Genomic DNA, 26,307 nt, shown 5'->3' with positions numbered 1-26,307 from the left:
TGTTTTCTATACATTTATGTCTTTCATGAGCTCTCTATTATTTTGTAAGTACCCCACATACTCCATTTTTTCTATAACTTCCTACTAAGTGATGGCAGATGAGCAGGATTTCATTCCTGTTGGTGATTATATAAAGAATCTGAAAACTTACCAAGTCCTATTTAGAGCATCAGTAATGCCCAGCATGGCTCCAAACACCTGTGGCTACTTTTCAAAAACAGCCCTCATTAAGCCAAAGACGCTGTCTTCTAAAGATAGCTAGGCAAAGATCTCATCATCTGTCAGCCGCATTTCTCCTGACAGCTGTCATTTGGACTGGAGTGGCATTTGGCGAGATCTAGAAAGTCATACTGTGCTAATTAGGCTAGCAGAAGCAAAGGAGACAAGCTGGACAGGGGCTCTGGGAAACCATTAAGATTCTCACATGCCTTTGAGAGGCTTTTCTCAGCTGAACACTACTGCAGGTAGGTATCTCCAGGATCTTTCCGTGTTTGTCTTACTGGATGCAAGATGCTGGGGTGCAAGGCTAACTTGACAAGCCCTTGAGCTGCACACCACAAAGTAATGGTACTTGTGTTCTGAGATCCAGCAGGCTGTCCTGGTTCCTCAGTGATGCTCAGGAATGTTATTTTACCTTGGTGATCCTTGTTGGCATCACAGTTACAGATGCCCTGAAGGATTCTGACTACAACTCTCATTTGTTGCTTCCAGAAACCCAGGTTGCCCACATATATGAAACCAGTAGCTTTCCATGGAAGATGAAACAACAATTGAGGACAAGGGACTAAGCTCAAAAGCAATTTCCTTATTCTGAGGGACGAGCTGTGGCCAGTTAAGTAGAACTGGTCCAGAACAAGAGTTGTTCAGACTGGAACAAGAACTGTAACAAAGGAAGGCAAACAAAAAGGGGGTTGGGGTAGTCCGGCCCTTGCTTCACATGGGCAAGATGCTGGGCTCAATCTCCAAACAAACAAACAAACAAACAATGGCAAGCCAAACAGCAAGCATTTGCTTTAATTGGGGGGGAAGAGGAGGGGAGGGGACGGGACAGGACATGACATATACAACCCAATAGTTTGTGTGTGACATAATGTGTTCCTGGACATAATTTAGTAGGAAAGTAAAACTGAACAGTGTCCATGTTCAGAAAGGCAATACTCTATGCTCCTTCCCTCATTGTTATTTCTAAGCTTCTGCAGAATATAAGAATAATCTCTCTTCCTTCTGTTTTCTGCCATCACATTTTTCTTTCACTTGTCGCCAACACCTCTGTATCTAGTTTCCTGAACTTTCTTCTGCCGCTTTGTGTTATCCGCAACTGACGGAAAAACTCTAACCCAGACCAAACTCGGCCCACTAAACTTTCCATGGTCAATCATAAGCCAGTGTGGAGGTTCTACGCATCTCGTTGGATACGTAATTAGTTGGTTTGCTGCGCTGTGTTTTTTGTTTTGGTTTGGTGGGACGGGTTCTCATGTAGTCCAGACTTGCCATACAGTCAACAATATGTCCCTCATCTCCCTATATCCGTCTCCCAAGTGATGGATTGCACATGTGTACATCTTGCCCGGCTGCAATTCATTCTTTTATGTCTGCATATTGTATCCATCCATCGTGATCTGAGGATAAACTGTTTGTGCAGTACATCCCTTTGTGTGAATGCTCCATTGTAGAAGTGCTGCACCTTTAAATCAATATTTGTTCTGCAGTTTTTGAACACATGACCTAAGGGGCTTGGATGTGACCGTTATTATAAACAGAATAGGAATCGTTTTTAGCTTGAAGCAGATGTGCATACACCCATAATCCCAGCCCTGGGGTCAGGGGAGGATGAGGCAGGAGCAACAGTGTTCTAGACTCTCAGACCAAAAGCGCAAGAAAGGAAGGTCTGTAGTGAAACTTAATCCACTGTTGACTGTACTCGAAGGCATCTGTGTTTTCTTCTTGTTCTTCTTAGGCTTTTCTTTTCTAAGGCCAGGTCATTCCAAGCTTCTCATAGTTAGTTATGTGCACCACAGTTAGGGCTACAGGAAACACCACTCCAGTCCTAAGAGTTTCTGCTCAAGCCCTCCAAACAGTCTCTCACCACAGGCTGACAGGCGGGGCTCAAAGCTTCCTTTGTCCCTCTAGTTTTCTAGCCCCTGGGTCTTCTGAGTGATGAGCTCCATCCTGAAGGTGCCTTCTGATCCCAAGGAGTCTCACTCAGATGCAAAAACCTGTGCTGGGGGGGTGGGGTGGATGGGGGGGGGGACCTGTGCGGAAACAATGAGGATTCGGAGTCCGTCTGTGAGGAACACTGGACAAACCCAAATGAATTTCACATGTAAAGTTTATTTTATTTTATTTTATTTTTTACCCTTAAAATGTATTTGCTGGGTGGTGGTGGCGCATGCCTTTCATCCTAGCACCGGAAGGCAGAAGTTGGTAGATCATTGTGAGATCGAGGCCAGCCTGGTCTACAAAGGCAGACAAGGCTACACAGGGAAACCCTGTCTCAGACAAAACAAAAAAAAACCAAACAAACAGAAACAACACATTGTTTTTATATTCTGTGTGTAGTGTTTGACTGATATGCGTGTGTACCACATACATGCCTGATGCCCACAGAGGCGAGAAAAGGACATCAGATTCCCTGGAACTGGAGTTACAGAATGCTATGAGCTGCCACGTGGGTGCTGGGAATTGAACCTGGGTCTTATAGAGGAGCAGCTGGTAATCTTAATTATGGAGCCATCTCTCTAGCTCCAAATTTCACATTTTATCAAATGAATATTTTATTCAATTGTCTTCTACTGTAAGGACCAGAACAAACTCCACTTTGAAAAAGAAATTCTATTTTGTGTTAAACCTGGCCAAGGGCTGAACTCAGATTCCAGGAAAACCACAAACTACTGTCAACAGAAAATTTCCCTAGCAACACAATCAGCTCACCTTGGCAAAGTCCAAATATACTCTCTGTTGGTCAAGCTGACCAGCAGGTGGTCTGGCACATAGCAACAGCCAATAGGAGAAGCCAGGCCAAAGTTCCCAAAGCCCCCATGACTGTTTCAAGCAATTTTTTCTATAGGTCAACTTGACCCTATAGCTATTACCCAACCATGAAATGCCAAGGTTTGTAACTCCCTGCTTGCAGCTTTTCTGCCCAAATGCCATCCAATCATATATTGTAAAACCCATTTCTTTGTTTAAAACCTATTTAAAAAAAAAACTCTCAATTGAAACTCGGGGCCACTTTCCTACAACTGCTGTGTCGGTACATAGAAGGTGTGGCCCGGGCCTGCAATAAAGACTTTCTTGCAATTGCATTTGGACTCAGCGCTTGTGTGGTCCATTCAGGGGTCTCTAGGAATTTAGGCATAATACCACCAACATGTGGGCTTTTGTCATTTCTAGCTACCTAAAGACTCATCTTCAAAGCCAACACAAGGGAGGGGGAGAAGTAGCCATTCCCTAAGGGCGAGAATTAAGATTCCTTGCATCCTGGTATTTTATTCACTGTGATCAAAAGTAGGCCTCATAGGGTCTTGGTAGTTATAGGCTGATTTTTCACGGGACTGGATAGATGGACCAGTGGTTAGGAGCAGTGGCTGCTCTTCCAGAGGTCCTGAGTTCAATTCCTAGCAACCACATGGTGACTCACAACCATCTGTCATGGAATCTGAATCCCTCTTCTGGTGTACATGAAGACATAAAAATAAATAAATAAATCTTAAAAAAAAAAAAAGAAAGAAAGAAAGAAAGAAAAAGAAAATATTTTTTTCCCAGCAAAATAAGAAAAAGATATACTTCCAGGTTCCCCTGAAATTTAGTGAGGAAATCTGAACCTCAAATGAACTCCTAGTGCAATGCAATGGAGTTACATATTACAAGAAGGAAACATGGTCACTCACTGCTCTCCAGCTTATTCAGATCCACTGGCCAGTGCAAAGCTGTCACCAACCCTGTGTCTTGCTGGATGCCATGTGAAAAAGACAGTTCCGTCATTACATCACCCACCCCGAGATTTAAAGGTCAACAGAGGGAAAAAAAATATGCTTTTGATGTTGGTATCAGTCCCAGTAAGAGCAACAGCAGGAGGAAGAATAGCCTCATTCTGTCTTCCAGCTTATGCAAGGGCTAGTTACCATCTCGAGTGCCCTTTACTCTGTGCCAAGTGCATCACAATACCCCTTTCATCAGCTGCTTGTCGCAAGCAACAAGTGATAGAAACATTACTGTCCCAGATAAATATCAACATAGGCTCCACAGACCTGGAGAACTGTATGAGGGACGTGACCACTTAAGGAGAAGACAAGCACGGAGCCCTGGCGGGTGAGGGGGATATCCTGGAAAACACCTCATCACTGTAGGGGTTGGTACAGCAACACTGCAGACCAAGCCAACCCAAGCATTCCAGGATGGCCAGTAATACTAAAGACAACAAGGCAGGGGGCACTATAGTGAGGCTAAAGCACACTGTCATCAGATTTACGGTCTAAACTGTGACCTGTAAGATTGCAGAGGTACCTCGGCAGTTAAAGGTGCTTGCTGCCAAGGCAGACAGTATGAGTTCAATCCTCAGAATCCACGTAGTGGAAGGAGAACCAATTCATGCCAGTTGTTCCCTGACTTCCACAGCTGTGCTACAGCAGGCACACCCACACACGCGCGAGTGCAATATACATATGAAATACATAGAAATGAAAAATACACTGTGAGCTCTAGCCAGGTGTGGTGGCACTTAGGAGGCAGAGCAGACAGATCTCTGCGTTCAAGGCCAGCCTGGTCTACAGTAAGTTCCAGGACAGGCAGGGCTACATTGTAAGACCCTGTCTCAAAAAGCAACAAAGCAAAACAAACTGACAAAGAAAGAAAGAAAGGAATAAAGAAAGGAAGGAAGAAACTCCCCCCAAAAAGTGTAAACTATTAAAAAAAAATCTAGGACCAACCTTTGAAAACAGCAAGAAAATACAAAAATGTCTATATTTAATTAATTATTGACTTATATTATCCTGAAGAGTTAAATATTTCTTTTTTATGAAGGGTTTTGAATCTGTAATACATTAGAGCAGTACATGTCTACAGCTATTAACTTAACCCGTCTATTTTGAATGAGTCTGTATTCTCAGCATATTTGTACAGTTAGGAATGGGTAAACAGAAGCACTGGAAAACCCCTGGGCCACAAAACTCTTGGGACGTCTCCTGAGCATCATACAGGCAAGCCTTTATTCTTGCTCTTGTCTCTTCCTGAAGTGCAAGTGCCTAAAGACCTTGTGGCAATCCTCCTGCTTCAGACTCCTGAGTACTGAGATTACAAAGTACAATCAACACAGCAGACTCATGCATTTTTAAAAATTAACTTTCAATTTTTTTTCCTTAGCAAGTCACATCAGGTTTGGTGGAGCTTTCTTGAAGAAAGATTTTATAGATGGTTATGAACCACCATGTGGTTGCTGGGACTTAAACTCAGGACCTTTGGATGAACAGCCAGTGCTCTTAACATCTGAGCCATCTCTCCAGCCCAAAATATACTTATTTTTATCTGCATTGGTGTTTTGTCTGCAAGTATGTCTGTGTGACGGTGTCAGAGCCCCTGGAACAGGAGTCACAGACAATTGTGAGCTACCCTTGGGTGCTTGGAATTGAACTTGGATCCTCTGGAAAAGCAGCAATGCTTTTAACCACAGAACTATCTCTTCTGGTGCGCCCCCCTCCCTTTTTTGTTTTTTGTTTTGTTTTGTTTTGTTTTTTGGTGTTTCTTGACAAGGTTTCTCTGTGTAACCTCGGCTGTCCTGAACTCATTTTTTAGACCAGCCTGGCCTTGAATTCACAGAGATCCACCTGCCTCTTCCTCCCAAGTGATGGGACTAAATGCATGCACCACCACCACTCTGCTTGTATTTTTTCATTTTTGGTACTAGAAACTAAACCTCCCATATGATAGGTTAGTCCTCTACCACTAAGACATATCCCCAGCCAATTTTCTACTTTTTATCTTGAGACAGAGTCGAACTAAATTGCCCAGGCCGGCCTTGAACTTGCAATTGTGCCTCAGCTACCCACGTAGATACGATTACAAACCTGTGTACAGGACTAGCTTCAACTGTATTTCATCACTGTGGCTTAGTATCACTAAAAATGACTTCAGTCAGCCAATTAGAACGTTGTCATTGCAAAGCTGAATGAGGGACACAGACTTTAAAAATCCTAAATAGGAACTCTGCTACTCTAATTTTGTGTCTACTGTGCTCTCTCTCTAACTCCGGCTTCATCCCCTCCCACTCCCCTCCCCTCCCCCTCTTTCTGCTATAACCATTTTTGCCACTTAGCTCATCTGCAGGCCATGGCTGGCATGCCCTGCCCTCTACCAGAGACTCACTATAGAAACCAGACATTTTCATTCCTCGGCCCCTTTTGTCCTTTTCTATCCCTCGCCCTTTCCCCTCCTCCCTGCCCTCCCTCCTTCCCTTCCCCCTACCCCAGCCCATGCTTCCCCTTCTCCTCTCTCTCCCAAGCTGCTTCCAATAAAGCAGCATTTATATATTATAGCTTCCGCGCCAATTAGCTCATACTGACTATTCCGTCAATCAGTTTGTATCTCGTATTCACCACTGAAGTCACTGAGGGCCTGCACTGTACTCACGCCCAGCTAAGTTTCCCTCCCTCCAGGCCAGCTCAGCAAAGCTGGAAGCCTGGATACCCTGACTGGGAAGCAGACAAGGGCAGGCAGTCTTGCACAGATACAAAAACTAAACAGCCGCCCATGGTGATGCACCCTGTAATCCCAGCACCCAGGGAGGCAGAGGCAGGCCAGTCTATGAATTTGAGGCCAGCCTGGTCTACAAAGCAAACCCAGGACAGTCAAGGCTATACAGAGAAACCCTGTTTCAAAACACCAACAAAAAACACAAAGAAGGAAACTCGGGTGAAATAAAGTCACTCGGTTCCTACTCCCAACATGAACTGTAAAGCACAGAAGTTCAATGCCAGAAACCGTAGTTGCCCCTAGTTTTAAATGAGGAAGCAGGAGGGTGTAGTCTCACTACTTGAAGCAATTTCACCTTCCACAACAAGCATCTGTTCGTATTTTTACTCAATTCCAAGAACCGGGAGGATGTCACTGGAGTTACAAAAATGGAACGATGGACAGTCAGCTATATTAACTAGTGGGTTAAAAGTAAAACATTTTCACCCTTTTGACCTTATACATGTGTGAGGGACCCCATACCAAGCAGAAATAGCTTTTGTTTTTATGTGCATTGGTGTTTTGCCTGCATGTATGTCTGTGTGAGGGGGTCAGATCTTGGAGTTATAGACAGTTGTGAGCTGCCATGTGGGTGTTGGGAATTGCACCAGGGTCCTCTGGAAGAGCAGTCAGGGCTCTTAACTGCTGAGCCATCTCTCCAGCCCTTAGCTTTTGTTTATATTGTAGCTGGGAACATTAGGAGTCTATACTGCTGGCAAAGAAAAAAAAAAAAATGAAGAAGACACCTAGGACTTATTTACTCAGTGTCTGGCACTTAGTTCTATGGTACCTATAATTTTTTTTTAATTTGTAAGAAACAGAAACTGCCCAGGTACAGTGGCACATTGGGAGGCAGATAGGTAGATCTCGAGGAGTTTGAGGCCAACTTGGTCTACATACTTAGTTGCAAGCCAGCTAGGGCTACGTTGGCTCAAAAGCAAACAAACAAGCCAGAAATAGAAACTGATCTGGAGGAGCGGTGGGTCCCTGCAGTTACAGCAGTAGGTAGGCTGAAGCCGAAGGATGGCTGGGATTTCAGGAGCACATTGCTCATTAGTAACCTCCAGGCCAATCTGGGCAACCTAGTGAGATCCTACCTTAAAAGCAAGCAAAGTGCTAGCAGTATAAATTCAGTGGTACCGTTCCTTTTACCCATAATGCTAAGCTGCCATTTCCCTAAATGATAACCTGATCTCTTACATGTGACTATTACAGTGATGGGGACCCTCCTCATATAGTCCATACATGAAGAAGGAACAGGGAAATTGCCTATGGTGGCGCAGGCCTGCAATTCTAGCACTTGGGAGGTTGGGGCAAAAAGACCGTAAGTTTGACAGTAGCCTGTGCTACCTAAGATTCTGTCAAATAAAGAGGAGGAAGAGGACATTGAGGGGGAAAAGGAAGAGAGGGGAGGAGGAGGAGGAGGAAGAAGAAGAAGAAGAGGAGGAAGAAGAAGAAGAAGAAGAAGAAAAAGAAAAAGGAGACAACAGAGTCCTGGCTATTAGAAGTTTCCTCCAGCAGAGGCTGGAGGTTCCAGAAGCAGCAGTAGGTGAGGGTGTTAGGAATATCACACCCCGTCTCCTAGGCATATTACTGAGGTCTGGCTTCCACCCGGAAATCTCAGGATGTAGAGTCTTCAGGTCAGCGTGAAAGAACTGAAAACATCCAGATGACCTCCAAATCCACACGCATTTCTAAGTCTCCATTGGATGGACATTCTTTCAGAAGCGCGATAAGTAGCCGCCAAACCAACTTCCGCTCAGCTGTGTTCCACCCCTTAAGGAAAAGCAATTATCGAGCAGCCAAATAACCACCCCAAAGGGTGCTAGCAGGAAGACAATGGGGGAAGAGCCCCTCCGGTTCATTAAGCATGTGAATTAGTCAACTGTTTTGTTCCAGGATAAACAGTGACTCAATAAATCCTAGTGTACTAGAACAGTGGTTTCTTTTTCCTTAATTAACTTCTTGAGGTGGGGGGGGGGGGGAGAGGGGGCAACACGTTGCACATGTGAAGGTCAGAGGATACCTTACAGGAAGGAGTTGGTTCTCTCCTTCGCCTATGTGGATCCTGAAAACTCTGGCTGTCGGACCCGGAAGTAAGCCCCTTTATCCACCGATTCTACCAGATTCTGAGCCCTAACTGGATAAGCATACATTGGAAAGATACCATGATAAGTTACAAGTCCTCAGTAAGCAGACGCTGGGCTGCTTCTTGGCTTGATGCCGCTGTTGGTGCAAAGTCAGCAAACGGTGAAACATTCAACAAATGTGCTGGCTCCCAGCCCCGCTGCTTAGATTTCATGGATATTTCTTCATTTCCTTTTTGTAGTAAACACAGCAAAAGACAAATCATGCTTGTTATATGACGGTTAGTGTTCTCAGCACTGAAGCAGCAAGGCATGGGATGGGATGTTCAGATATGTGCCTCATATTTAAAACAACAACAACAAAAACAACCCAAAAGGTTAAGCTCACAGTTATCAGAGAATAAGACCACTTTTACTTGGATTCCTTTCTTAGTTACATTTAGGATGAGGCAGTACAAAAGTCTGTGCCAAGGTTCCTGCTCCAATGTCACTGCACTGTGCAGTTAGGCATAAGCTTAAATCTTATTAACCACAGAGAGAGAGAGAGAGAGAAAAAAAAAATGTGCCCTTGGTATCAAAGGTTATCTCCTATTTCCAAATTATAGAGATGGGCAGGAAGAACTTGACAAAATAAATTGAAATGGGTGACCTGCAGGACCTTTCTGCAGATTGTGCAAGTAAAAGTACCCTGTCAACTTTGTCAGAGAGTCCAAAGGCACCGCCTTAATTACCCCTTCAGCAGCTTTGCTTATATACGAAGAGATAGCTGGCAGCTTGGGCATGGTGGGCTTCTGGATGGAAGTATTTCTTAGAAAGCCATCAGAACTCAAGGGGGTACACATCCATCCTTGCGCCGTTAACTGAAGCCATTCGCAGCTCCTGTCCTTAGGCCGACAGCTTTGCTTTTCTTGTGGTGGGCTGTGGGGAGGAGTCGTGACAGAGTCCTACTATGCAGCCCCACCACTTAGTACGTAGCCCAGGCTAGCCTTGGATTTATGGCCCTCAGAGTCCTGGGATTAGAGGCGTGCACTGCTAACCTCTGGCTTATTTTACTTCTCTTATTGAGCAGATTTGAATGGCAGATCTTCCAAATCAGGGGCTGGTGGGGGTTGGGTTGGGATGGTGGAGAGCGAGGGTGTCTCAGGACAGGCTGTCACTGTGGGGAGCTGTGCCGGGAGCACGATGATGCTAAAAGCAGGCAGTTCAAAAGTTCACGCCAATACCTCCCATCCTGTATCTCTTCTACAGCCACTTTCTTCTCTGCATAGATGCCCCCACTAGGAGCAGGCGGGGGGCGGGCAGGGGGAAGGGACATCCAGTTTGTCATCATAAAAGCCAAAATGACTTTTGTGGGGGGCATAATTAACCCCCATACCATGTCCTGGCTCTACAGTACAGCAGCTACTCTGTGTGGGTGGGTATGACCCCATCTCTGACCCCACAAGAGATCCCGAGTGAGCTAAGGCACACAGAACAACACCCTCCACACCATGCTATGGAAGGTGGCCAGACAGTCACACCAACGTCCACGAGTTAAGATGGGCCAAAAGAGCGATGCTCAAAGCTTGTAGAGGTGAGAGACAGCAGTCAGCCTCATCTTCAGCCTGTTATCAATGCCAGTGGCCACTCTGTGACAGCCGGAAGACTGCAAATGACAAAGCTAATGCCCAAAGAAGAGAGTCAAAAGCATGAAAAAGCGACAGGAGGGTAATTCTGACCAAGCCTCACAGGAAACTGAGTGTTCTCTCATCCCAGAAAGCCAGTCTGCACATAGTCCCTTTGAATTACAAATTACTTAAATACAAATCACACACACACACACACACACACAAACACACACACACACACCCATGTATATGGCTGTAAACTATCTATCTTGCTCACAGGTGGGGAAGAAGTCACTTATCATGAGACAAATGTGAGTGACCACAGCCTGGGAATGTGGCTCCAGGTTATCCTGAAGGACGTGTTTCATATGAAAGAGGTCGGATGAGCTTTAGCAGTCGCTGAGCAGAAGTCACGAACCAATGCTCTGGCAAATGTGTTGGTGGGAACATCAGGTAGGCGGGTTACAGAAGAGTGGGGAAATCTGTGCTACAAGTCTCAGATGCAATCTCATGAGAGCCTTAGCTTTCCTGTTGTGTTAAAACATCCCAAAGGTTTTACCGGACAAAAGGATGTCAGGGCAGGGAAAGAAAGGGGTTAGGGAGAAATGACTAGTAAAGAGGTGAAAGGCAGCCCGCCACAATTTTAGTTCTGGGTCATTCTAACTCTGGAAAATCACAAGGCTCCACTCAATCAGTTGGCATGTAGAATGCTCAAAACCCACGTGGGAGTTTTGGCAATTTTCGGTTTACCGCTGTGACAGGCGTTGTTATATGCCAGAGAACGGAATCTGGGAGAGCCTGGCATCTGAGAAACCAAATTCTCATTTGCATAATCTACATGGATGTGGGAAAACCCGTTCATGCCTTGGGTCTTCCCGTTTTAGAGTAGAGATAACTGACTCGACTATTACAAGGAATCAAAGACATAACACAACAACAACAACAATAACACACACACACACACACACACACACATACACACACTGCAAAGACTAGAAGCTGACACTCTACTGTCATTCTCACTCCATACATGGCTGCAATGTTCAGATGTGTTCAGAGAGCCACACGTTCACAAACCATCTGGAAAAGCATACACCTGTGCTGGGGGAGGGAGCAGGTTTCTGCAGTCACATAAGCTCAGAGGATAAAGTGCTTCCAAGGCAAGCCTAAAGGATGAAGTGAAGATCCCCCGGAACCTACACAAAGACCCAGGCAGCAGAGGACCCTCTTGTAAGAAAGAGGACAGGGAACGCCTGAAGCGAGCTGGCTAGTTAGACGAGCTGAAATGACAAGACCCTGACACGTAAATATATATGTATGTATGTATGTATGTATGTATGTATGTATGTATATACACACACACTCACACACTCACAGAGAGAAAAAGGAGAAAAGGGGGGGCGAAAGGGAGGGTGAAAGGGAGGGAGGGAGGAGGGAAGGGGCAGAAAAGAAAAAGCACAAATGAGACACCATAAAATTTTCTCTAAAAAAGAAAAAGTACACATCTGCTCCTCGCCTTCTACGTTGATTACTATGACATTTTGTCCCAAATTCCTCTCAGAGTTCCAGGAAGCTATTTACACTGTGCCAAGGCCTGCCACAAACTTGTAAGGTCATGACTTCAATGTCAGAAGAGCCCGGAACATGGAGGTCCCCCGCTGGCCTGCTTTCCCACAGTGTAGATCCTAGGTTTCTGAGCCGTGGGCTGAAACGCCTCCTGACCCCTCTGCCCCCTCTGCCCTGCGAGAGTTTCCTTAGCACTTCTCCTCTCTGTGCTAGAAGGATGCCTTCGTTATCTCCTTCCTTCCCACTAAGGCCCACGGGGCACGATGATACACGCCCCTATAGTCCCAGGCGGTGGAGCCAAGAAAATAATAAGTTCTAGGCCAGCAGGATACGGGAAACCTGGCCTCAGAAAACAAAACAAAACAATTCCAAAAAACCAGAAGAACAAAAATGCTGCTGGTGGGTGGGTTTGGGTTGATACCCCTTGGGGGGGGGGGCTCCCCTTCTCTAAGAAGGAGATGTGAGGAATGGGAGGAGAGGGATGTGGGGGTAGGAATGGAGGAGATGGGGGGGCAGAGGGGGGGAGGAGGCTGGGATCAAGCTGTAAAGTAATTAAAAGAAAAGAAAGGAAAGGAAAATGCCTGTTGGCCTCTTCTATATTTCCAGAGCTTAGATTTTGAATAACTTAGTTTCAGTGTCTCTCAGCTTTCCTACTTATTGAATTATGATGAATTATTATATTTTAAGATTTATTTCAGGGCTGGAGAGACGGCTCAGTGGTTAAGAGCACTGTCTGTTTTTCCAAGGGTCCTGAGTTCATTTCCCAGCAACCACATGGTAGCTCACAACCATCTAAATAATGAGATCTGGTGTCTTTTCTAGTAAGGAGGCGTACACACAGGCAGAATGCTGCATAAGTAATAAATAAATAAATCTTAAAAAAAAAAAGATTTGTTTTAATAAATTAAGACCAAAAAAAAAAAAAAAAACCTATGTGAATGCATGTGTGTCTGTGTGTAGGTACGTGCACATGAGGGTAGGTGACCTCAGAAGCAAAAGGATCAAGTCATTTGGAACTGGAGTTTTAGGTGGTTGTGAGCTGCCCAGTATGGGTCCTGGGAATCGACATTTCTTTGCTACTTCTATTTTCTGAGTCACTAAACTCACTGGGAACTCACCATCTATGACCGAGTTGGAAGAAAGAACCCTCTGATCCAAATGAACACTAGAAATAATGGGGACCTGTCTTCCTTTCTTTATCTTCTGGAGTTCAACTTATTTTCATGTTTATTGCTTCTAAAGTTCATAGCAGCCCATTAGATATCAGAACTGGCTTATAAAAAAAGTAACCACGAATACATCATTTATGGACAATTAAACATTCAAGCCCCCTTACTACCGACTGAACCCTGAGTCTTACATAGACCAGGAAAGTACTCCTCTACAAAACTACATATTTACCCCATTTGCCTCACTGTGTGTGTGTGTGTGTGTGTGTGTGTGTGTGTGTGTGTGTGTGTACTGCATGCATAGTGTGTCTGTAGGTGTACCGGCACATGTATGTGCATGTCTATGTACAGTCCAGAAGTCCATGTTGGGTGTGGTGTTTGAATAGGTACGGCCCCCATAGCTTCGTGTCTGAATGCTTGGCTACAGGGTGTGGCGCTCTTGGGAGGTGTGGCCTTGTTGGAAGAAGTGTGTCTCTCTGGAGGCGGGCACAGGTGCCTTCTGCTGCCTGAGGATCAAGATGTAGAACTCTTGTCTCCTCCTGGCCCATGTCTGCCTGCACACTGCCATGTTTCTTACCATGACGGGGATGGACTAAACCCCTGGAACTATAAGTCAGCCCCGGGTAAATGTTTTCCGTTATGAGAACTGGCATGGTCATGGTGTCACAGAGCACAGTGTGCTCTCCCTCTACATAAGAAAGGAATCTCTGCTGAGGGCCTCTTACTGCACTAAGATTATACCCCTGGTTCTCATAGATAACGTAAGAGGAGATGAGACACAGAAAAGGGTCTGCTGGCATACTGGAAAAGCCTCTCACCTGATGACAACTAAATACTCTTGGGACCTGTGCAGTTCAGATCAGATATAGAAAGAGAGAACACCAACCCGAACCAAACCTGAGGAGATAAAGAGAAAGTAGCCCCTCATCCAAGAATCTCCCTAAATCTCTCATCAGCTGAGTCAAGATTTCTGGCACTTCTACTTGACAAAGATTGCCTACTTCAAGACTGTATTCCTTTTTTTTTTTTGGTAGAGATATTTCAAACAAGGATGCTGAAATGGCAAGGAACTATACTTAAGGCCTGAGCTAGTTTATAACCTTGACTATGGTCTGACTCCTTCCCCAGATGTAAACCTACAATTTTCTGGGATCCTCAGAAATTATAAACAGACTATAAAGAAGACTTTTGTTTACAGTACAAATATCTGAATTCCCTCTGCAACCCTTGTGACCTTGGGCTTACCTTATCGGTTGTGATCCCATCCCATGCGCATCCGGAAACAGCTCCTGAGCTCACTCACTCTCCTCAGCAACACTTTCAGATGTAACTTCAGAACCCAGTGAAGTCCTATAACCAGTTACTGATTGCAAAGACACTCAAGCTGGCTCCTGAGACTGCCGCAGCTGTGCTCCTGGGTGTGTACTATGCCTCCCAAGGGCCTCTCCTTCTATCATCTTCCGTGCTTAAACCAATGTTAAAATCTCTTATGGATACACTCCAAGTCCGCTTCACACCAACTTGTCCAGAAGTTCGTTTCTGACAAAGTGAAGAACCCCAACTTCATTTGGTAGAAGTCTCTGAAAGAACTCATTAGGCTGCTGCTAAGGCAAGAAAGTGACCACGTGGCTCCAGCTCCTGCCTCACTGCCATTGACGTAGTGACGTCCTGAATATAGGACATCGTTGCTATTAATGTATTATTTATTGATTCATTTATAAAGCGTTTTTATTGACTCTGTGATTTTCACATCATGCACCCCAATTCCACTCATCTCTTCATCCACCCTTTGCCCTTGCAACCTCCCCCACAAAAGAATATAAGATAGAATAAAATAAAAATACATTTTAAAAAAGTTTTTTTAAAAATCTCATCCTGGAAGCTGTAGTGTGTCACACAGCATACCTTTTTGTCCAGACAGCTTTCCTTGTAGGTGTTCATGCATTTATCTGGTTCAAGGCCTCTGGCTTCTGCTACACTATCAATACTGGATCCTCACCACGTCACCTTTTATATATTCTGTTGTTGTCCTGTGTCATGGAGATCCTGCAGCTTTGGATTGGTAGGACTGGTCCTTTCACACACTCCAGAAAATCATAGATGGCGTAGATGTTGGGGTGAACTAACTCAAAGCCCTGGATCTGGGCCTGGGAGGTAGCTGAGTTGGTCAGCCCACTGGCTCTTTTGCACCTGCACCACTAGAGTGAGCTCTCCAGGACTGCCCTGGCTAGCTTACCCAATGCTGCAGCTGGCATGAGGCAGGGTCAGCTCTCCAGCTCTCATATCCTCCTGGCCCAGCTCACCCTCACGTTTGCCACCAGGGTCAGCTCTATTGTGCTGCCCAAAGGAAGTGTGGAGCCCACTCTTTTGAGTGCTACACAGCTAGTGAGGAGCAGGACCAGCTCTTCCACTCTCATGACCTCAGGACCAGCTCACCTGCACCCCTACCATCAGAATCAGCTCTTCTGTGCTGCTCAGGTGAAGGGCAGGACCAGCTCTCCCAAGTGTGTTGGCTAGTGAGGGGTGGGGCCAGCTCAGCACAGTGCCTCAGATGGCAGTCCAGACCAGGGACACCTGCATGGCCTTTGGTGGCAGCACGGCCTTGGGACATCAACACAAATTCTCGCTGCTATAGGACCACAGACCCAGACCAGACACGGCTGGCCCTTGACAGCAGCATAGGCTCCGATGTCTCCATGGCCTCAGGTGGCAGTGCATGTCACTCAGATTAGAATATCTCCTGTGGCAGCACAACCCTCAAATAGCCACATGGCCTCTGGTAGCAGCCCAGACCACAGACTTTAGCTTGGGCTTTTGTGTTAAGTAGGACTAAAGACATCAACACAGACCATAGCTGCAGCAGGACCATGGACCCAGACATGTAGGACCTCACCATGGCCTCCTCATATCTTCCTGTTCCTGACCAATGTCAAGTCTCCAGTTCCACCTTTCTCTTCCACCACACATTCTTTCATCATTAGTGGTGCCCAAAGCAGGTGCTTTGGTATCTTTCTTCCTGCCTCCCTGGGCTGACTTGGTTGGGGCAGGCTCTTGGGTATCTCTCTTCCCTATTTCTTTAATTTCTTTTTGAAACAAAGTTTCACTAAGTAGACCAGGCTAGTCTGGAACTCACAGAGATCAACACACCTCTGCCTCCCAAGCGCTAAGATTGAAGGTGTGTGTCAAGTGCCTAGTTTTATCTTGACTACGCCCTACTAGCTTACCTTCTGTTGCTGTGTCCAGTAGAGCTAAGGGTGAAGACTTATTATGGCCACCTGTAAGGGTTCCTCTGGGACCTTCTGAAGGCTCTGAGGAAGCTGCAAGTCCCTCGGGTTCCAAATTCAACAGATTTGGAAGGCCCTCAAAATATGCCTGTGGTATTCTCAAGAAGCCATCTTGGGTGTCTTTGCAATACCCATATAAGTGTCTTTGGTGGATTCTGAAGTTGCATCTGAAAGCACTACCAGGGTGCCTAAGTGAGCTCACAGGCCGGTTCCTGGTGCACAGTGAGAAGAATCGTGCTTGATAATGATAACCCTAGGTCACAATTCTTTGTCTCCTTCCCAGTCTGTGAGCTCTAATTCCTATCTCCCTTATTTGAGCTATCTGAGCATTCTCCTTGGCTTTATCCTTTTGCACACAGCACGTGAGGTGTCCCAGGTCTCTGGAGATCACGGGGAGAAGACTGTAGAGTTTAAGGTCAGTCTGGAATACATGGTGAGAGTCTATTTCAAACAAAGGAACAGATGAAGGAAAGCAAACGTAGGAGAACTGTTCATTGATTTAAGGTGTGTGTGTGTGTGTGTGTGTGTGTGTGTGTGTGTGTGTGTGTGTGTGAAGGCAACAACAGGATAGTAAGAATTTGGGAAAGCCATCTATTACAGAAAGGTGGCAAGTTTAAAAGAACGACAACTGCCCACAATTTGGCTAGAACTGACTGTGTGGTGAATCACTTTGTGGAAGCAGTCCTTTGTGAAGGTGCACGCTTGCTCCAAATAGAAGAGAATAATAGAAAAGCTTCTAACGTCTTCCTCACTTTCTCAGTTGTTCCTCAGTACAGTCTTAATTCCTCTCTCTTCCCATGCCAAGATCACGCGCAGTGGAACCCATGCAGGTTATCTTTGTGTTGAAAGGACTACAGGTTTAGCATCCAGGCAGTCCAAATCAGGCTTCCAAAACCATGTGGCATGGAAGACACGGTTTAATATCAATGGGAGAAAAGAAAGAAATGAGTCTTATCAAAACATGACTGCCTCCAGGAAAAAATTGGATTTCCACAGACAGAAACAATTGCCTGCATTTTGTTTGTAAAAGTTGTCATACTAGAATGTGACAGTCTCAGATACGTAGCTCTTTAAGAATGTTTTAACGCAATACATATACTCTTCATGTGGAAATATATGTGTGTGTGGTGCAGGCACACGCAGAGGCCAGAGGAGTATATCAGGTGTCCTGCTCTCGCTTTGTTTCTTTGAGGCAGTGTCTCGCACTAAAGGCAAAGCTAAGGTGGCAGCCAGTAAGCCTCAATGCTCCTCCTGTCTCTATCTCAATAGCACCAAGGTTACACAGGTTTGCCTGCAGCCACATCCAGCTTTTAACATGCACACTAGAGATCTGAATTCAGGTCCTGATGCTTGCACAGCAGACGCCCTGACCCACTCAGGGAGCTCCTCAGCCTCCCCATCTCTCGTTAGGAATGGCAATCTAGTGGCGAGTCGGCACCCTGCATGAGATCCTGATTTTCCACTCCACCACTTCCTGACTGACTACCCTGTAGCCGGTTCCTTTAAGTGTTCAGTGTTCTCATTTGTAAAGTGAGCATAGGACACTAATGTGTCAGGCCTGGAGACTCACACCTGCAATCCCAACAACTTGGGACTCTGGGACAGGAAGATTGCTGTAAGATCGTTCAAGGCCAACTTCAAGACTAGTTTGGGCTACATGTCTCAAACAACGACAACAAAAACAACTGAAGGCATTAATATTCAAAGCACTTGAAAGAGTCCTTGACAGGTTAATAAGTTCCATATAAGTGTCATCATCATCATTATATGTATCAGTCTAGTTATTAACTTGTGGTTCTTAAGATAGGGTCGCACATAGCCCAGGCTGGCCTTGAACTTGATATGTAGCCCAGACAGGTCTCGAACTCCTCCTCCTGCCTTCAGTTTCTAGTGCTGCAATTATAGGCTTGTCTAGTTTTTATTGCAACTCCTACCAGTACTGTCAAGAGCTGGTACTTCTGGTGGACATCTCTGGCCAGACTCTATTGCAAATCTCTTTCTGTGTTAGTACTTCTCTGGGGCCAGTCCATTAAAGAAACACGAGGGGCAATTTAGAGGTCGTAATTGGTGTCAGAGCTGCGATCATAGATTCACATTAAAAACAACAACAACAAGCCCTGATGATCTGGGGGGGGGAAAAATCACAGAATAAACACTACAGGTCTGAATGACTTGCATGTGGTTGATCATCTTCAAATTAAAAAAACGCTCTGAGCTTTTCGTCGGGCACTTTTTTTTTCTCTGTTCTGATAGCAACAAGATCCTGGAATGTGTGTGAACTGTCAGCACCATCGAGCACAGTGGTTATCAACCTTACTAATGCTGCAACACTTTAATCCAGTTCCCCCATGATGCGGTGAGCCCAACCATAAAATTGTTTCTGTTGCCACCTCAGAATGTCATTTTGCTACTGTTAGGAGTCGTAATATAAATATCTGATATGCAGGATACCTGATGTATGATCCATGTCAGAATCATGTGACCCCCCCCCCAAAAGGGCCAATGTGACCCACAGGTTGAGAACCTCTGGTCCAGCATGTCAATAGTGTCACATTTCTGAATTAGTGATAAATGTTATTGCACTCTTTGGTTTTAATCAGGGGCTGGGAGATGGCTCAGGGGTTAAGGGCGCTTGATGCTCTTGCAGAAGATTCGAGTTCGGCTCCCAGCACCCACAGCAAGCAAATCAGAACCACCTCTAAGGTCCAGTTCCAGCAGGATTCAACACCTCTGGCCTCCTCATGCACCTGTGCGCATGTGTGTGTGTGTGTGTGTGTGTGTGTGTGTGTGTGTGTGTACACACACATACACAAACACAGATATACACATATACTTAAATATAAAACATGTTTTTAAAATGTTAGTCTCTTACAAAGTATAGCTATACAGCTTTATAACTGTCTACTTTTCTAATTGCTCAGAAAAGCATAAGATTTCCTTTTCTCTACCTCTGTCTAAGCATGGTCTCTCTGATACTGTCAGCTTCTTTCCTCTCTCTCTGAAGCGCCCCGCCCCCCTTTCCTAACTAACATGCACCTGTTTGCTACATTATCATCTCCTGTCTCTACTTCCCAGAAGCCGGGATTGTACACACACACACACACACACACACACACACCCTCACCTGGCTCCAAATGCATTTTATTTTAAAGATGCAAAGACATGGAAAGTAACTGGGCACATGGTCCACCAGCAGAACTCAATTAAGCCTCATGCTTCGGCCAAGAACAGGGTGGCTAGGTTATAAACGCTAGGGAAGAACCTACTGTTATCATTCTGCTAAAAGGACATAGCATTAAAAGACCGTCTAAATCCTCATCTTAGTACCCCTATAGGAATGCAGCTCTCAGCCCTCATCGATGCTCTGTACAGTAGATGGTGATCAATACACAGAGTCACGCATGATCAATATACAGAGACTAAGAGACCGTGGTGGAGTGCTCAGCCCTAAATAGGATGCCTAGGTCACACCACCTACTCCCATGGTTCCGGTATTGAGGCGGAAGAGGGGGCAGAAGACTGTAAGAGGCAAAGGAAGAGGATGACTGCTGCAAAAGAGCCTTTGCAAGATGTGACAAGCCTACTATACTCATGAGCTCACAGCAGCTATGCTGTCCAAGGCTTACAGGAGCTCTAGCTACCTAACACTCCAGCAAGGGGCGTGGGGAGAGGATCTAGAAATCCCCACCCCTAGCAGAGGAGCAATTGGCAATGTATGGCTGCTTGGGAAAGGAGAGTCAGTCTTCTTCTGTGATGCTACCCTTGGGAGATGACCCATGCTCCCGTACGCTGCCCTATGCCCATGCAAATGCTGGCAATACTGGCTGGACTACTTGAATAAAAGAATACTTGAAATTGGGAAGAAAGGGCTGGAGAGATGGCTCAATGGTTAAGAGCACCAGCTGCTCTTCCAGAGGTCATGAGTTCAATTCCCAGCAACTACGTGGTGGCTCACAACCATCTATAATGTGATCTGTTGTGCACTGTAGACATAATAATAAAAAAAACAAACCACACAAACAAACAAAAGAAATTGGGAAGAAAAAAGCCGGGCTGTGGTGGTGGAAGCTTTTAATCCCAGCACTTGGGAGGCAGAGGCAGGTGAATCACTGTGAGTTCAAGGCCAGCCTGGTCTACAAAGCGAGTCCAGGACAGCCAAGGCTACACAGAGAAACCCTGTCTCAGGAAAACAAACAAACAAAAACAAACAAACAAATAAACAAACCAGAAATTGGGAAGAAAAAATGAGAAACCTACATGGGGAGTTTAAGGGGAGAAGCAGAGGTGGATATGATCAAAACACACTATGTGCTTGTATAAAATTCTCAAACAGTAATTTTTTTTTTTAAGGTTCTGGGCAAGGAAGCAAACTCTTCTAAGATAAGGGAAGCCCATAAAGAGAATTAGGAAAAAGCCCTACTGGAAAAGAAATTGGTCTATGTATGACTGTCCTTTATGCAACCAACTGAAAAAGGTCAACCCCATGCATGCAGCGTGTCCCCAGACCCACAGCTGGAACCAACAATGACCGCAAGCTAAATCCACTGCCTTATTGTTCATTACTTTGTCCATGTTAGACCACACTTTGTCCGACGCTGCAATCTGATGTTGGAGGACATTGTCCCCATTCTGCAGGGATTCACTGGCTTGCCCCAAGAGAACCCACTACAAAGAGAAAAGAAGAAAGGCTTGATGGGGTAGCTCCCTGCCTATAACCCCAGTACTTGGGAGGCTGAGGCTTAAAGACTGCCATAAATTCTTAGGCCAGAGCGGGATACATGTGGCGTATGACTCACTCTCCAACCAGTGGAAAAGGAGTAGAACATAAATCAAGCTGGGGGTGCTGGAGAGATGGTTCAGTGCTTAAGAGCACTGGCTGCTGCTCTTCCAGAGGTCCTGAGTTTAATTCCCAGCAACCACATGGTGGCTCACAACCATCTATAATGTGATCTAATGGCCTCTTCTGGCCTGCAGGATTATATGCAGGCAGAACTCTGTATATGTAATAAATACATCTTTAAAAATAAATGAATGAATAAAGCTGGAAGTGAAACTTCTTTCACACCTTACTCCTGAATTTTCCTGCCCTCCACAGTGATGGCCCAGAAGCAATGGAAATAAGTGTAAGACAGAGCAAAGGTAACCAGTGGTGGGTGTGATGTAGTCAGAGGCAGAAAGCCTGGGCCATCACTACCTGTCAGGAATCAGACACACCGAGGACAGCTGGAACAAAGAACCCATTCTGGCAGTAACAGTGTGGACTGCCAGACGCCTGCCCCTCCATTTAGGGCACCAGGCATATGGCTACTTTGATCGCTACACTGTAAGTGTTACATAACTCTATTTTGAGACTGGGCCCCACAAGCCCACCCAGGCTGGCCTCAACCTCACTGTGTATCCGAGATGACTCTGAACTCCTAAGCTTTCTGCCTGTGACTCTGGCGATGCTGCAGTTAGGGACATGAGCCACTATGGTGGGCTTGAGAGAGGGCTCGGTAGGTAAAGGTGTTTGCTATGAACTGCTGGCAACCTGAATTTGATCCTGGAACTTATGTAAACATGGGAGCAGAGATCCAGCTACTGAAATGTGTCCTTTGATCTCTACATTGGCACAAGCAGGAAGCCAACTGTCCCACAATCACAGAAGTAGCTCACCGTAGAGGCAGAAGAAAGAAAACCCCAGGCAGCCTGGCCTTAACATCCTGTGCCCTTCACATCTCACCAGGCGGGAAGTCAAAAGTGGTGGTGCAGAGAGACCAGCAATACCAACCAATTCCAGCAAGCCCTTGCAGACTAGACATGCTCACTGGCACAGGAAACACCCTATGAAATATTTTCATCACCCATGGCCACTTTACAGATGGGGAAACAGCTCAGACAAGTAAATTAATTTGTCCAAACATGGCTACACTGGCTAATGATCATGTGGTATCATGCGTGTATCAACACGGGTGTCAGCGAAAACTCTACCTAATTCTCGTAACAACACTGCAAGGTAAGTTCCTTTGTTACTCAACTTTCTTACCTAAAGAATGTGTCCAAGACCCTACACTAGCTAAGTAATTGGCAAGGCCAGGATTCTCTCTGGCTCAAAGCCTTCCTCAAAACAGTCTTTGGTAACACTTGGCTACATGGTGGAGGAACAGAAATTCAAGCCTTGGTCACAGTCCCGGAGTAAGAACCTATTGACCCTTTCCTACCAGAAGCATGGTGGGAAAGCCTGTAAGTGCTTTGAGGGCCCTTGAAGAAGATACATTAAAGGAGCAGCATCTTTAAGGAGGAAGTGATTTGGAGACATAATAATGTTTGTAAAAGAAAAAGCACCGGGCGTGGGTGGTGGCGCAGGCCTGTAATCCCAGCACTTGGAAGGAGAGGCAGGCTGATCGCTGTGAGTTCAAGGCTAGCCTGGTCTACAAAGTGAGTCCAGGATAGCCAAAGCTAACACAGTGAGACCCTGTCTCGAAAAACAAAACAAAAAACCAAAAAACAAACAAGCAAACAAACAAACAAAAAAGGAATCCAAGCCAAGCCTTTCCAAACAGCAATACAGTAATGAGCAAAGCATTAAACTATTAAGAAACCCAGATCAGATCCCCAAAGTTTTACATCATCTTAATTACAAAATACTCTTGATGAAGAAAAGCAGGTTTTAAATTCCCTTTCATTTTGGCCACACACTTGAAATTCAACAAGGAACCGAAATGTGCGTGATTTTCCTTCTGTCACACTGGCCTCCATCCTGACTTCCAGGAGCTACTTCCTCAAACAGAGCCCTGCAGAGTGGTTTACCAGACCTCCAGGGACCCTTGCAATATTCTCCCTGAAGTCTTGAAATAGCCATCTAGAAACCGAAATAAACTGGAAAAACCAAGCCGAGACCTAGAGGAAACTAGCACACCTCATTCTGGTGGGACCAGGGGCATATGGCTCAAGTTCTGGCAGAAACTCGCCAGATCCGGATTCATTTTAACTGGCAATCTGATTTATGACCACAACATCCACAGCTGCGGAAGCACAAGCCTTATGCATATGCCCAAGAAAAAAGGAACAGGAAGCGACGGGGATGGCACGGGAACCCTGCGGGTCGGTGCTTGTTCTTGGATTTGTGAGATGGGCAAGTGATAATTCTAGGAAAAGTGCCCGGCAATGAGCCAACTCCAGGGTCCCAAACGTCTGCACTGAACAAGGTACTTTTACGCCCTCTTGCGGACCCAAGTGACAACTGACGGTGTGCCAATTAAGGGATAGGTAAAGCTTCAGAGCTACCCTTCAAGGGAGTCGCAGGGATCCCGCTCAGTTTTCCATAAAAATAAATTGAGGCTCAAAGAAAAGAGGCATGCCTTGCTAGCAAAAAGGAAAGCTGAACTGAAAGTAATCACGGAGCTAGCGTCTTTTATCTGGAAGTGCAGGGGCTGGAGTCCAACCTGAACCCTCTTCTTTTTATGGACAGAGCAGGCTAGGCAGTCATCAGGGAAACCTGGCAAGGGGACCCAGCGCAAGGAGTGGTGGCGAGCCTGCGGGACGCAGGGCTGCAGCATTCCGGCTTAGGGCTCAGCCTGCACCGCGCGTTCCCGGCATCGGTCCACGGAGCCTTGTTGAAGCTGCAAGCAGTCCCCCGGCTGCAGCAGCGAAGCTCCCGTGCGGCGCGAACCAACCATCCCACGCGCCTGAAACTGCCCTTGTGCCCCGCGTGGTGCGCCTGCCACGAGCCAGATCCAGCGTGCGCTCTTGACCGCGGCCGGCACAGTGCAAACAGGAGCCCACCAGCTGAGCGCCTCTGCTTACCGGAGCTGCTCCCCGGTAACTAGGACTTCAGCCATGCGTTCCAGCTCTCTCTGCTGCGCCCTGCCACTCCCGCCGGTGTTGCTGTCGCTGCCACCACTGCCGCCGCCGCTGCCCTCCTCCATGCTCCCGACCGCGCGCCTGCCACTCTGCCTTTGCCGTCCTGCCGGGTGCCTGGCGTTCGGATCAGTCTGCCCTCACCGAAGCTGCCCCGGCCATCTTTGTTCCGGGCGCTCCCGTGGCGCTGACGCGATTGGCTGGTGAGGGAACCCCTGTGGGTAAACTGAAGTGAACAGTGAGTCCGGCCTTGAAACTTCGTCCTGGGGGCGTGGCCTGGGAGCTCTCATGGTCGGGGGCGGGGCCAAGGAGAAAAATATAAACACCTGGGCGGGGCCCTGAACCTTGGTGTGTTTCTGCTAGACGCTGAGTCTCTTTCTCTCTCCCCCTTTTTGGTCTTGCGAGACAGGGTTTCTTTGTGTACCCTTGGTTGCCCTGGAACTCACACTGTAGACTAGGCTGGCCTCGAACTCAGAGAGATCCTCCTGCCTCTACCTTCCAAGGGTGGGAATTAAAGGTGTGTGACACCGTGCGTCTGTCTCGTTTTATATTTCCTTTTTTTACTCCCAAACTCATACTGAGGAACTTTGCTTTTTTTCTTCTTCTTATTTTTTGAGACAGGGTTTCTCTGTGTAGCCTTGGCTGTCCTGGACTCACTTTGGAGACCAGGCCAGCCTCCAACTCACAGCCATCCTCCTGCCTCTGCCTCTGAGTGCTGGGATTACAGGCATGCGCCACCACGCCCGGCCGAATTTTGCATTTTTTAAAACTGTGATTTCATAATAGAGTTGTAGAGAATAAAAATGAGACCAGTATACTCAAATAATGAGAAAATCGAGGATATCGCTGAAGAGCTTTGCACGCTTCCTGACCCCTTTCCCTGTAGACCACCTACAACCCTACTCTGAGGTCAATAAAATATCCTGGCCTGGGGTTGAAAAAGATGACGAACCTGGCTCCCTTCCTTTGATTTCCTGCCTAAATTCTCTTAATCCCGTTTTACAATAACTGTAGCTAGCACCTGTCAACACTGGATACAGTTAAGATGTTTCAGATAAGTTGTTACCTTCTTAATTTTTCCAGACCATAACCTTAGGGTTGCCCTTCCTTTTACATCCCTAAGGGAGCAGTGAAGTAACTCGCCTCAGGCAAGCAGGCAGGGTCATCCTCTATTTTAGGTTGTGTTTTAAAACAACTGTACCTTGCCAGCCATGGTGATAGACCTGTGCTCCCAGAACTCCAGATAAGGAGGCAGCATAGTGAGTTTGAACCAGACTAGGGGGAAAAAAGATACATGCTCTCCCAAAACAAACTAAAACAAAAACAGCTTCTCTGACAAAAGAGAGCAATACAATAACCCTTTAGCAGAGTGGGTTAAACACATTAGAGTGGCAGAGCGGGTCTAAAATGTTCATAAAAAGTTGATTGTCACCATCCCTTGGCACATAGCTGCAATGGACAAGTTGAATAGTTTTTTTTTTTTTTTTTGAAGTATCTTTGAACTTCGCTTCTGTACGGTACGGGGACTTGTGTCTATGATAAGTGCCACAGGCTGCTGCAGGAAGTGTCAAAACGTTCCACAGCACACACTGCTCTGAGTGTTACTTGACCTTCCTGAAGACGAGGCTCCGACCCGGGTTCGGGGCACAAAGATAGATCATTGAGCACTTCAGCACTTTGCAAACCCCACTCACTGGCAAACAAAACCTCTGTAGCCCCTCATTTTTAAGAGACAGATTAAAATAGAGGGTTTGAGATAGAATCTTGCTGTGCAACCCAGGCTGGCTTCAGACCCATGGGCCCCTTCGTTCGCCTCCCAAGTGCTGGGATTACGAGCACTGAACATTGTTCTACATTTCCCCCTAACATTAGTCTTTCCTAACACTCCAAGAGACCATCCTCTACGGTTCACTGGAGCATCACAATTGGGTGAGTGCTTATTTATGTCTGTGCATCACACAACACCATGAACTTTTTTTTTTAATATCGTTTAATTTATCTTCATAGAAGCCTCTTAGGCATCGGTGCC

At 46.1% G+C, this 26,307-nt stretch overlaps 1 protein-coding gene and 1 long non-coding RNA gene across 2 annotated transcripts in view; both read right to left on the bottom strand.

The window, feature by feature from the left end:
• Positions 1 to 24,492, bottom strand: part of DEPTOR (DEP domain containing MTOR interacting protein) — a 153,461-nt gene extending 128,969 nt beyond the window's left edge. The window contains exon 1 of the mRNA XM_084747907.1: positions 24,225 to 24,492. Within this exon, the coding sequence (XP_084604033.1) occupies positions 24,225 to 24,346 (122 nt within the window). The 5' untranslated portion in view covers positions 24,347 to 24,492. The remainder of the gene's footprint in view (positions 1 to 24,224) is intronic.
• On the bottom strand, positions 14,577 to 22,655 carry LOC311578169. The gene is made up of 2 exons (XR_014772783.1): positions 16,380 to 22,655; positions 14,577 to 14,823 (listed from the first exon to the last, which is right to left on the bottom strand). It is a non-coding gene; the product is annotated as an uncharacterized lncRNA (long non-coding RNA).
• Positions 24,493 to 26,307: the final 1,815 nt, after the last annotated feature.

This window comes from Acomys minous, assembly GCF_964271855.1.
Source record: "Acomys minous genome assembly, chromosome: 12".
NCBI lineage: Eukaryota > Metazoa > Chordata > Mammalia > Rodentia > Muridae > Acomys > Acomys minous.
Note: the sequence above shows the minus strand (reverse complement) of the source record. Positions and strands in the feature narration are given on the sequence as shown.